General features: G+C 59.5%; 1 protein-coding gene across 1 annotated transcript; it reads right to left on the bottom strand.

The window, feature by feature from the left end:
• Positions 1-2,708: 2,708 nt before the first annotated feature.
• On the bottom strand, positions 2,709-6,854 carry HOXC12 (homeobox C12). Its single transcript, XM_045466773.1, has 2 exons — positions 6,149-6,854; positions 2,709-5,348 (listed from the first exon to the last, which is right to left on the bottom strand). The coding sequence occupies exons 1-2, from the start codon at positions 6,753-6,755 to the stop codon at positions 5,110-5,112; spliced, it is 846 nt and encodes a 281-aa protein (XP_045322729.1). The 5' UTR covers positions 6,756-6,854; the 3' UTR covers positions 2,709-5,109.
• Positions 6,855-12,130: the final 5,276 nt, after the last annotated feature.

Below are 12,130 nucleotides of genomic sequence, written 5' to 3'. Positions count from 1 at the left end.
CAGGCCTAGGGTGCTCGGGGCTGGGCGGCCGGGCGGGGCGGGGCTCGGCGGCCTCCACCTCTCCCGCCAGCAGGGGTCATCCCGTCCTTTGCGGGGGCCCGGCGGCCCTCGGGCGCCGACCAGAGCTGCCGGCGCTGTTGGGCGGCGAGCTGCGCGGGGCAGCAGGGGCTGAGAGGCGCGCCGGGTCCCCTCTCCCCGGGACCCTGCAGCGGATCCGGCGCCGGGGCCCGGCCGGCCGGCGAAGTGGACCGACTTCCCAGAGCCCTCTCCACCGGGCCGGGCCACTGGGAGCTCCAGGCGCCCGCGTCATCCACCAGCGGCCGCCGCGCCTTTGTCTCGGAGCGTCCCCGAGAGCCGCGACCGCGAGCTCGGCGCCGGGCTGCAAGCGGTGCGCGGCGTTCGGGTCGGCGGGCGCCGGCAGCACGCTTCTCCACGGAAAACCCGCAACTCCGTCTCGACGGAGGCAGCCGCCGGAAGGCGGCCGCGGGGGTCTAAGGCTCGGCATCCGCGCGGCTGCAGGATCCGCCTCTTGCAGCCCACCTCGCTCTGAATTACACCGGACCCTTCGGCGCCTCCATGTGCCCGCCGCGCGGAGAGGGCTGGGGGCTCCGGGGTGCGTTTCCCGCGCGGGCCCGGGGCCTAAGAACCGCTCCTGCTTTCCTGGTAATGGCGGGGAGGATGGGCGGGGGCTCCGGCCTGTCCGGAACCCAAGGTCCCGGGGGTTTGCTTTGTTCGGAGATCGAGCTGGCGGTCCCTGCTCTGCTCTGGGTCTGAGCCATCGATCGCGCGCCCGGTTTCCGGCTGCATTACTATCCACGGGACCCGGGCTGCCTGGCCCATCTCCCGCCCGCTCGCTCAATACCTGCCTTAAATACCCTAGCTGTGTCTATGCAGGTCAGAGTGGAGTAGAACTGGGTGGATAGCCAGGGCCAAATACACAGCTCATTTGGATGATATAAGCTTACAAATACACAGCAGCAGAATTATTTCCACCCGCATTGCATTATCCAGATAATTCTCTCCATTTCTTGCCCCTCAAGACCCAGTTTGTGACACGGAGCTCTTTGTCTTAAAGCCCGTGGAGTAAATAGTAGTTTGAGGGCTTAAATCAGACAAACGGTTGCAAAATAGATGCAATCCTTGCCCAGATGCAGAGTTCAGCCTTACCCTGAGTATTTGGGTTGCCGCTCCCACCATTACACTCTCCTTGGCAGAGAGAGCCAAGGATTTGTTGTTCAGCCATGGGGAGGAGGTTATAGTGTCTCTCCTTCTCTGATAGTCTCTCGTTATTGACTCTTGGGACCTGTGTAGACACCACCCAACAAAGTACCTCCTCTCTCAGAGCTGCAGTGTCTCTGGGACTAAATCAAGGGAATAAATTAAAGGCCAGTTATTCCTAACTTCTTTAAATTTACTCCTTTCTTTTTAGCCAGAAATGCCTTCACTGTTAACTCTCCCCCCCCCCCCCCCCCCGTATAGATGTGTCCTAAGAAGAGCTTAGTCTCTGGCCCGGATTCACTGGGATTCAACATGCCCACCCCTGCCTTAATTCAGACGCAGGCGCAGCCACCCAGACCCTCTCCCAGCTCATGGCTGCCAGAAGCTATCCTGTCCCCAGCTTTGCCTATACTCTGTGGGGGCCTTTGTATGAGTAACTCCCAAAGCTTGGGATCTCCTTCCTGCCCAAACCCCTCAGCTGCACAAGACAAGCTGTGGGTTAGGGGCTAAAGGAGAATGGGATTCCATCTAAATCTGTTAGTTTTTCTAGTTGCAGGAGTAAGGAAAAGAAGGGAGAGAGAGAGAGAGAGAGAGAGGGAGAGAGAGATTTCAAGGCAGGGGTGTGGCTTGGATACTGGGCTCTGTGGGGGCTCCTTATTCCAAAGTAGCCCCAGAAGGGTGGAGAAGGAATTTGGAGGAGACTCCATAATTGGAGCCAGGCTGTGAGAAAGGGAAACTCAGGGACCAGAGGCACAAGCGTGGAGGCAGAGGAAGGATGATCCACCCGGAAGGAAGGGGCACGGTGGAGGTACAGAGGGCCCCTGGGCTCTGCTGGGACCTGGACTCTGGTTCTGCCCTGGGTCTCTGGAATGGCCCAGAAGAAGTTGCTGGCTGGGGAAGATGGAGCCTATCTCACCAGCTCCAAGGGGTTTTTAGTCCCCTGCCTATTCATTGTGCAGTGTTCAAAATGTGCTCTCAGAGTGAAGCCATGGGGTTGAAGTGTCCTTCCACCAACCCCTGCCCCCTATCCCAGGGCACTCCTGCCATCCCTGCTCCAACCTGCTAGAGTCCCTACTCTGGCTTCACTTCTGGGGATCCTGCAGCCCAGACTTCCTCTTTCTGGCCCTGAAAGTGGTTACAGTCTCCTCTGGGCTGTCTACATTATTTTTATGGCCCCATGACTCCTTAGCTGTCCCTCTCCTCCCCCCCCCCAATCTACTATCCCCCAATTTTCTCTCTGCTAATAATTGCTTGGGACTAGAGACAGCAGCTCATGAACAGATCTTGGTTGCTCGTATGTTTTTTTGTTGCCCCTGCACCATTCTTGCTTTATTATTATACACTTATTATTTTTATTATTCACCTGAACTGGAGAAAATAAAGTAGGGGACAGTCAGGAGCCTGGGAATCCCATTCTTTCTAGGCAGAAAAGACCATGTATGGGGACCCAGTTCAAATTTTTTTCTCAAAAAAATCACATCATCATTCAGTCATGTTTTAATTATTATTATTAATATTAATATGATGAAGCAACTCTGTACAAGGACTCTATAAAGGGAAAACGTGCTAAAGACAGACGTTTGACTAGGAGAGCACACTACAGAGAGCTGGGGAGGGCATCTACCCACAGAGACTAGACGAGGTACTAGCAAGGGACACAGAGAACAGGACACAGATTGACAGAGAAGCTCACGGAAGTCAAGTTTAAAGCGACAGGAAGAGAATATTGCATATCTTTACACCCCCACCCCCTTTGGAGTGTTCTGGTCTCTCTTCTCTAGTAGGCTGTGGGAGTCAGGCTGGAGGGGTGAAGCTTGAATCCAGCACCCCAGAGCCCACAAGGTCACAGGAGGGGCTGCATGAAGGGGTACGTGGGTGACCAGGCAAAGGGGAGAGTGCCTCACACTCAGGGCCAGCCCACAAGGGATTGTGCAGACAGCAGGAATGGCGCTGATTTCCGTGAACTTGTTGTATATGGGTGAAACAAGTTTATGTCAGTGGGGAAGTGTGGCAGGTGCCCAGTGGCGATGAGGGCATGTGATTGTACCGCCACTCTGCAGGGCTGCATTTGGGGACATGAGGCTGCCTGCTTACAAGTACTGTTGGGGGTGGGGTGGGGTGGGACCAGTGGGGGTGCCGGGCTCCGCTGTGCCTGCGTTTGCCCATGCCTCTGCACAGTCTTGTCCAGGGACTTGACGCTGTGTGCTGGTGGGAGAGCGTCAGGCTCTGTGGATTGCCATTGGAGGGGGTGTTAGGAAAGACTCTTCCAGGGCAGGAAGAACTCCCAAGCTGGCAGGCCAGTTCACAGTGTCCAGGCTGGGCTTAACTCTCATCACCTCCCTGTTTCTTCCCTTCTTGCTCCTGCAAGGGTGGGTGGGTGGGCAGAGGGGAAGTCGGGGGAACTCTCACCAAGAGGGATAAAAACGGAGTGCAGGAAGGTGCCGAGCTTCTCCACTGCTTCTCTCTCCTAAGCCAGCCTAGATCTAGTGGGCTGGGGCTGGGGCCTGAAGGGGGCTTTGAATAAAAGGCCCTCTGCAGAAGAAGCCACTCTTTGGCTTCCGACCGGTTCTGAGGATGTGTCCCTCCTTCAGCTCTGGTCCTTGTACTCGGCGCCTCGCCGGCCAGGGGGAGGCGGAGGCAGAGGATCCTGAGACAAAGGGCGACGCTGTGGGGGTGGGGGCGCGGGTGGAATGGGGGTGGGTAAAAGAGAGAAAGGAGTTGTGTGGGGGACTGCAGCGCCCCCCTCCTTCATTGTCACCAGCCTGGGAAACCAGGGCTGAGCAGGGGCCTCTGCGGCCGGTAGCCCCTTTAGGGGCAGATTCTCCTCCTGCCTCGTAAATTATGCCGGTCCAGCCTCTGGCCGGCCGTGACCGTGAACGCCAGCGGGGAAGGGAGAATCAGCGGCGGTAGCGGCGGCTGCCAGAAACTCTCCCGGCCAATCAATGCCGCGCTTCGCAGACTCTTTCACAGCCCCTTGGGCTTCCTGGAGGGCCAGGTGGGGGTCCCTGGGGTGGCTACTATGCCCGAGGCTGCGTCCGCTGGGCTCTCAATTCCGCGCTTGCGGCTTCCGGTCCGCAGCCGCCTAGGCGGCAGGAAGAGTGCCTGGCAGCACACCTGTGAGCGAATGGGCGGGCAGAGGCGTCGGGAGAGGGCTGGAGACCAGGAGACTTTTCAGGCAGCCCGCCCCAGAGGGGACTTAAGGCTGATGGTCGCCTTGTCCGCAGCCGGCTCTGTCAAACGCCTGTGCCTCGGCCCCTTCGGCCTCCAGGCCTAGAGGACCAGACCCCAGCGGACTTTCCTGGGCATTAATGATCAGTCTGTTCTCCCAAACCGCACTTCCTCCCAGGTTTCTCCACTTCCTCCTGCCCTTGCATAGCGACGCTGACCCCTGCCAATCTCTCCGCCGACGCTCCACTCTTGCTCCCTCCTCTCCACCTCTCCTAACCCCAACCGCTGGGAGTTTGGGGAGCCTCGGTTCCACTGTCCCCACTTTTGCCTACTGCAGGTTGACTTCCGACCACGGAAGGAAAGTGGTGGGAGGGGGGCGCCTGGATTACCTTTGCTCCAGCTCCTCAGCCCCGGGCCCAGTGCCCCCGTCCCACTGCAAACCAGTCCTTCCCCAGCACCTCAGCCTTCCCTGCCCCTATCCCCTGCCTGCAGCTGTGGGCTTCCTCTCTCCTTGGCTGGCTTCTTCCCTTCTCTCTGGGACCTGGCAGGGCCTGCTGGGGGTGTGTGGGAGGGAACCACAAACAAAACAGACAAGAGGATGTCCGGGGAGGGCCTGCCAGAGATGCCTGGCGTTCTAAGCGGGGACTGGGTCCCAGGCAGCGCCCCCTCTTGCTCTCTGCCAGAGACAGGCTCAGTCCGGGGCCGGTGCCCGTGTCTTGCCGCCTAAAAGAAGGAGAGAGCTTGCTCCCTCAACAGAAGTCTTTTCTTTTTCATTCTCCGGTTCTGAAACCAGATCTTGACCTGCTGGTCACTAAGATTCAAGCGGTCTGAGAGTTCCCTCCGGCGCTGCCGCGTGATGAACTCGTTCACCAGAAACTCCCCCTCCAGCTCCGCCAGCTGCAACTTCGAATAGGGCTTGCGCTTCTTCCGGGAGCGGCTGTGGATCGGGTACCAGGGCGCGCCTGGGTGGAGACGAACCGGCAGCGTTGGCCAGAGGACCAAGAGGTGACAAGCCCAGTGCCCACGGTCCTTCCCCAGCCCTTTGCACCTTGGCCTAACCGCCCAACCCCAGGCCTCTCCTCTCCCATCTCCCATCTCCTCTCTTCTACGCAGACCCCCATCCCCATCAACTCTCCCACCTTCATCATCCTCTTTCCCCCCTTTCGCTCCTCCTGGCCTCCTCGACTGGACTTCCCACCGTAGTATCCCTGGACCCTCTGTGCTTCGAACCCCTCACTTCTCCCCAAAGCTCTTCTGCTCCCGGATATCCTGGCCCCTTCCTTTCACCTTCTCCAGGATGTGCTGGGTCCCTGATCAGCTAGAACAGACATGAATGAGCCAGTGGCCAGAGTAAACCAGGTCCACTGGCGTTTCTTAAGAGAGAGAAAAAAAATGTAGGTAAGGGAGTCTGTGCGAAGGCGGGGGGGGGGGGGGGGTGAGGTCCTAGAGAGCAGAGACCAAGCTCTCCGTCCCCACCCCCCACCCCTAGGCCTGGGGAAGTCTAGGTCAGAATCCCCTTGGCCGGAGCTCCCTGCCCCCCTCTAGCCAGCCGCAGGTCCAGAAAAGGGGAATCTCTCCAGTTCTTTTATGGGGATATTTACATGTTTATAGGTGCTCCCCCCACCCCGCACTTCTTTTTAAAAGAAGCCCTTCCTCACCACACATTCTGTCACCCCAGGCGGCCCTAGTTCAGTCCTACCCTGCCCGCCCCGGTGAGCTGTCCGGTCCTGAGTACGCCTCAAGAGTGGGCCGGGGTCCTTACCGCTGGCCGAGAGCCCGCCGCCGGGGTTTAAAGGCGATACCAAGCTGCCCGGGTCGCCGGCGCCGGCGCCCTTGTTGCCCTCGTTGAGCAGGGACGAACTGGAGTCGGATTCCAGTGACTGGCACGAGGGCGGGTCGTGCGGGGGTCCCGCGCCCCCGTCGCCGCCGCCGCCGCCCGCCGCGTAGTCGTACTTGAAACCGAGCGCAGGGGGCCCCGACGGCTCCAGCGGCAGCAGCGCCGCCCCCGGCCCGACTCCTGGGCCCGGGTCGCGCCCGCGCTCCTCACGCTTCAGGCCCCCGCCGCCCTCGGCGCACGGCTCGCGGTAGTAACCCTTGCTGTCCTCCACGCGCGCCAGCTCGCACGTGCGGCCAAAGGGCGGGTTGAGCGACACCGGGCTGCCGAGATAGGGCTGCGGGTAGCCATTGCAGGGCTCCGCCGACGGCCAGGGCAGCGAGCACACGTTGTCACGGCGCGGGTAGGACAGCGAAGGCAGCCCTGGCAGCTGCGCCCCGGACGCGCGGAAGTTGGGGAAGTAGAACGTGTCTCCCGTGTGGATGTTCACCAGCGGCCCCACAAACCCGGGATTCAGGAGATTATGCTCGCCCATTTCCGCGGGGCCCGGCCGGCAGCTTCTACTTTATTGCTATCTGACATTAAACATAGTTAAACCTGCACCGGCCACCCATTGGCCATCCGGCTCACGTGGGCGCCGCCGCCAGGGGGATGGGTGGGGACAGCGAATCCCCCCACCTTGCACCAACTCCAACTTCCCCCTTCCCCACTCTGGGGTGGGGGGGGGGAGAGACAAAACTCGGGGGCAGATTTAGTCGCTGGTTTCTGGTTTTTAAAAATATCATAAAACCTAATGCAGACAGTGAGTCAATCGCCCGACCCGGGGCAAAAGGGAAAAAGCCACACCAAAAATCCCCGCACATACACACTTCTGCACCATGCACCCCCCACCCCAGATGTATTATCTTCTCTCCAACAGCTGGCCAAGCACAGCCTGTCCCTCTTTAATTAGCTCCTTTATTAACTAAAACCGTTGGAATTTACAATATCTCCCCAATAAATTACTATTAGATATTGTGTCATATAAAGTTTACTGGCTGTTTAAGGAGACGGATGAGCCCTTTGGCTCGGGGTTTATTTACAGTAGAGGCGAAGTGGGGGTAAGGACAGGTTTCCCTGCCACGGTCTTTCCCAGCCCTGCTACTGCGGTACTCCCCCTCCTCAGCTCTATCTGCACAGGAATTTGGGGGGACACTTGGGGTCCGTTCCTCCAGGAAGGACTATGAGAGAATTGCAAAGCTGGGTATTCCTACCTCCCCACCCCCCCCCCCCAAGCTGGAAGCCACCCTAGCCTCACATTTCCACTCACCATTATAGGATGCATGCAGAAAGGAAGCAGGAAAAGGAGGTGCCCAGCTCGATGTGGACCTGACTACCTGCTCTTGAAAACCTGGGGGCCTGAACTACTCTTCCTTGTGACTTTTGTGGGTCACATGAGCTTCTGGGGGGTCTTCCGGAGTCTTTGCAGCAAGAGGCTCTGGGACTCCAGCAGAGCTTGGGCTGGCCTGAGAGGCTCCCGATTCCCACTTCGGAGTAGACCCCCACACTCCAGAACCATCTAAGCCTGCCGCTGGGACCATCAGATGGCGGTGCCAATGCCAGTAGGCATGCTGGGGGTGAGGGAGAGGGATCCGGAGAATGATCTTGTTGGGGGCTTAAAATTATATTTACGGTGCTAACCTCGGCAGCTCCTTTCAGAAAAGGCTGAGAACCCGACGCTGGCCATTGATGAGATTAATCGACATCTGGAAACCACAATCTGATCTCAACCAGGTCCACAGAATACAGATAAGCGGATTAAAATGAAAAACAAAACAAAGCCTTCAGCACTAGGTGTATCCTATTGGTGCCTAGTAGACAAAATACTCGGATTTCTATTTGATTGTTTCAGGCTCCTCTACAATATGAACGGCTTTAAGTAATACAAAGTCCAACAGATAGTTCAGCAAACGTCTAAATACGGGGAAGCATCCGAAGAGCTAGATGGAGAAACCGAGGGTCTCCGCGAGAATCGGGCAGAAAGCAACCCACGTAGGTGAAAGTTAAGTATCTGAGAATGAGCTGAACCTACACAAGCAGATCTAAGCTGAGGCTTCTCATCTCCCCTTTTCTCCCTCTCTCCTCTGCAGGACGCGACAGAGAGAAACTCAGATTCTTCGAATTCCACAGCTCGCCAGGCGATTTCATTTCCTAAACCCGAACTGCTCCCTCGGACAGAAATTTGTCTGCAAGAGCGTCGCCCTGCCCGGCGCAGCTCAGAGCTCCCAGCGCGGCGCCCGCCCCTCGCCCCGCTTCCCCTTCCCCGCCCCGGCTGCCCCGGCTGCCCCGGCTGCCCGGCCAGGCCCCTCCCGCCCCCGGGAGCCCGCCCCACGTCCGCCGGGCCCACTTGCCGGAACCGAGGCCGAGCGGTGAGATGCTAGCCCCGTGCAGTCACCTCCAGTCAGAACCGTGCGAGCCGGGGCGCCGAGCGGCAGGCAGGAGACCGCCTGGATTGGCCTTTTGGTGCCTAATTGATTACGGGGCTGCGCGGCTGCAGAAGGAAGCATCCCTGCGCCGCAAGTTCCACGTCACAGCATCTCCAACATTCTATTTATGCCCCCTTTCCGAGATGCATTGATGAGCACCACTGAAAATTTAATTTTTAAAACATTTATTTGGGGGTGAGTTGGGTCCTCCAGATTAAAAAAAAAGGGGGGGGGCGTGTGTGACTTGAAGATTGTTGCTGTTTTCGACCAGAACACTGCGCAGGCAGCAAGGTCTCCAGGCCTCCAGGCGTCCGTGCTCAGCCGCTATTGTTGGTGTGAGGGATGCCGAGCTGAGCTGCGCGGAGTAATCACTAGTCCGTGTGGGGCAGAGGCTTCGGCCCATTCTCTTTTACTCTTCCAGATGACTCCAGTCTCCTCGAGAGGGGACCCCAGGAGGAAGGCCTCGGCCTCCCCGTGTCCCTCCCTAGTTGGAAAATCTCAGGCCCAGAGCCCGGCACACTGCCCTCCGGCCAGGCCGCTGAGCACACAGAGCCGCGGCCACAGGGCGGCAGATAGAACGCTGGGGGAAATGAGAACGGAGTGAGGGCTTCCTTCTTCCAGTGTCTCCCAGTCGGATGCGGCCCCGACTGAAAAGGCCACTTTCCCCAGGTTTCGGACCCTGTGGGCAGTGGCACACGCACACATCCCTCCTGGTTCCGTGCAGCTGGCCCTGCTTCCTCTCAGGGAGAGCCGCCGAGAACCACCAGCCACGTTCGCATCCCCGGTCCAGCTCCTCGAGGCCCATCGTGAGCCTGAGGGTTTTCAGGATGCCGGCGAGGACCCAGGCAATCCCAGTGCGCCACCGCTGATCTGCCCACCTTCAGGGAACCCAGCCACACACGCAGCTCGGCCCCTGCCTTAACCCGAGCTCCCACGAACAGGCCCCTGAGCGCCGCGCCCAGCCTGGGTCCCCGGGGCCGGCGGGAGGCTCGGGTGCGAAGCCTCAAATTTAAAACCGGCCTCGGCGGCGGGAACCGACTGGGGCTGAGGCAGGGGGACCTGGAGGGACTCGCAGCTCAAAGCGCCGGGTAGCTGCGTCTAACCGAGAGTTTTATCCAGCCGCATTTCGCAGCCCACATGCAAAACTATAATTGGCCAGACCCAGGCTCTGGAACCGCGGAGCGATCTGTGCGTCCGCTCGCTCGCACATTCATCAAATCACAAGGTTAGTGGAGGCGGCCTGCCTGCTGGCCCCTGAGCCACGGGCTCCTGCTGTAGCTGGCCTGGCTCCACCATGCCCCGCTCATTAACTCAGGGGTTAATTATAACTGAAGGCTAGGACGCGGCCCACGGCTCTCCTTGAAGACCCGAGGCAGCCCTCGTGCGCCGGCGCACCCACCAGCTGGCCCCCGCGCCGCCTGTCTGCATCCCTCCCGCGTCCGCGCGGGCTCGGGTGACAGGGGCCAAGCGGCTTCGTGAGGCTCAGGCCACCGAGGAGCGATTGCTAGCTGCTGTGATCTGGCTCCCCCACCGACCCCAGGTCAGAATTATTCCGCGCGGTGCTGCCTTCTCCACGGTCACTTGAGAGGCCTCGGTGGCCCAGTTCAAGGTCACTGCCTAGTTTGCAGAAAGCGGTTCTGCCGCGTATGCAAATGAGTCAGGGCCTGGGCCCCCGATGGGGGGGGGGGGGTGTTGGCACTGAGCGGGCGGGGATAAGGGAGATGAAAAGCGGCCGATGAGGAAGGTCTGGACCCCCATCCGACCCTTCAGACCTCTCTATTTCGTTCCTTTGGGGCGGGTCCGCCTTGGTTCAGCATCTTTGTCGGGTTCAGACAAGGCTGAGGGATGGAGGTAGGGGGACTCCGTCTCCTCTTTCTTCCCTTCCCTAACTCCTCCATGGGTCGGAGCCCACCTTGGTTCCCAGCCACCCCTCCGGGTGTCCAGGACTTAAGAAGAAAATAGGGAGACCCCTTCTCCAGGTGCTGCTTTCTAGGGATCTGCAGCCTGACGGGAAGAAGGGGGGAGGCTTTCAAGGAACCTTGGGTGAGGGGCCCAGTCAGGCTTTCAAGCTCACACAAGAGGCCTGGGGTCAGCAGCGAGCTTCCTTACCTCCTCTAATCCTTCTGCGGCATCTCTGGGCCCGCTCCCACCACAATGGCCACTCAGGAAATGAAGGGGGGGTCCCAAGCAGGGACATCTGGAAGACCATGTCTCCACCTCTCACCTGAGCATCCCTAAATGGGCCCTCTTCCCCCCTTTTCTCCATTCTTTCGGCGCACCAATGGTTAAATAGTTTCGCGGCTCTGACATTTTCCCCCTCCGCCAGCAGAGGATCTCCTCCGCCTAGTGAATTACTGAGTGTCAGGAAAGGTGTGGGGACCAAGTTTAAAAAAAAAAGAAAGAAAGAAAAAAACCACTCCCATCAAACGCCACACCCACAGCCGCCTGCACCGTATCCGGGAGCCCAGGGCCTGGTCTCCGCGACCTCGAAGCTCCGTAAGGGGTGAGGACTACCCGAATGCCCTCTGCCCCACAGCCAGCGGCTCGCAGGGACCATGGCTTCTCGCCAGGCCTAGCCCTGGGGAGAGGCCAAGACATGCCTGGGGTCTACTCTGCCCAGCCATCCACTGCTTCTCAAATCCAAGCCCCAAGTCCAGGGCTGGGAGGGGGTAAAGGGGGGTGCGCGGGCGGACTGGGGTGGGGGCAACCGACCCAGGGGGCGGGTGGAGGTTGGAGACTGTGCTGCGAATCTCGAGGCTGGGCTGGAAGAGCGGGAGTCTACTTACCTTTGGAGACAGAAGAGGTTCAGAAGGGTGCGGGGCGGGGATTCTCAGCCTCTAGAAACCTTCTGGATGCCCCCTCCCCAAGGCCGCCGCCGGCCCAGCCTGGTATCTGAGAAGGGCGGGGCGGAGGAGGCGGAGGGAGCGGCCAGCGGTAGGCGCGCGGGAGCTGAGTTGCAGAACATCTCTGGAGAGGCCGCCTTTTATGGGCGTTATTAGCGCCCCTGTCTAGACTGGAGACGACACCTCCTCTGTGTGTAAACAGAGGCGGCGGGCCCTGGCGGGAAGGGGGATGGCGCGTCAAGGGGGCGAGGGGCCCTCCCCTTCTCTGGCCACCGGAAGATCAAGGCCTTTTCCACCCTGCCCCCCTTCCCTGTGTTCCCTGTGATGTCAAGGTCAGAAAGACCTAGTCACGGTCAAGGCTAAAAGAGGAAGAGCCTGGTTGGTTGTGAAAAAGCTCTGGCCCCCTCCTCCTCCCAGAAGCCCCTCGCTCCCCAGGGCCCCTCAATCCTCCACCAGCACAGGTCTGGATACACATCTGCCCGAACCAGCACTTGGAGTTTTTTGAGGGGTGGGCTCCCGACACCATTCAAGTCGGACACAGGTGGATCCTAGGGTGGGGAGCTCATATTTGAACAGGGGGACCTGCCTCAGGGTTCCCAGCT

Source organism: Leopardus geoffroyi, chromosome B4, assembly GCF_018350155.1.
Source record: "Leopardus geoffroyi isolate Oge1 chromosome B4, O.geoffroyi_Oge1_pat1.0, whole genome shotgun sequence".
Taxonomy (NCBI): domain Eukaryota; kingdom Metazoa; phylum Chordata; class Mammalia; order Carnivora; family Felidae; genus Leopardus; species Leopardus geoffroyi.
The sequence above is the reverse complement of the archived record's forward strand: the minus strand, read 5'-3'. Positions and strand labels throughout refer to the sequence as shown.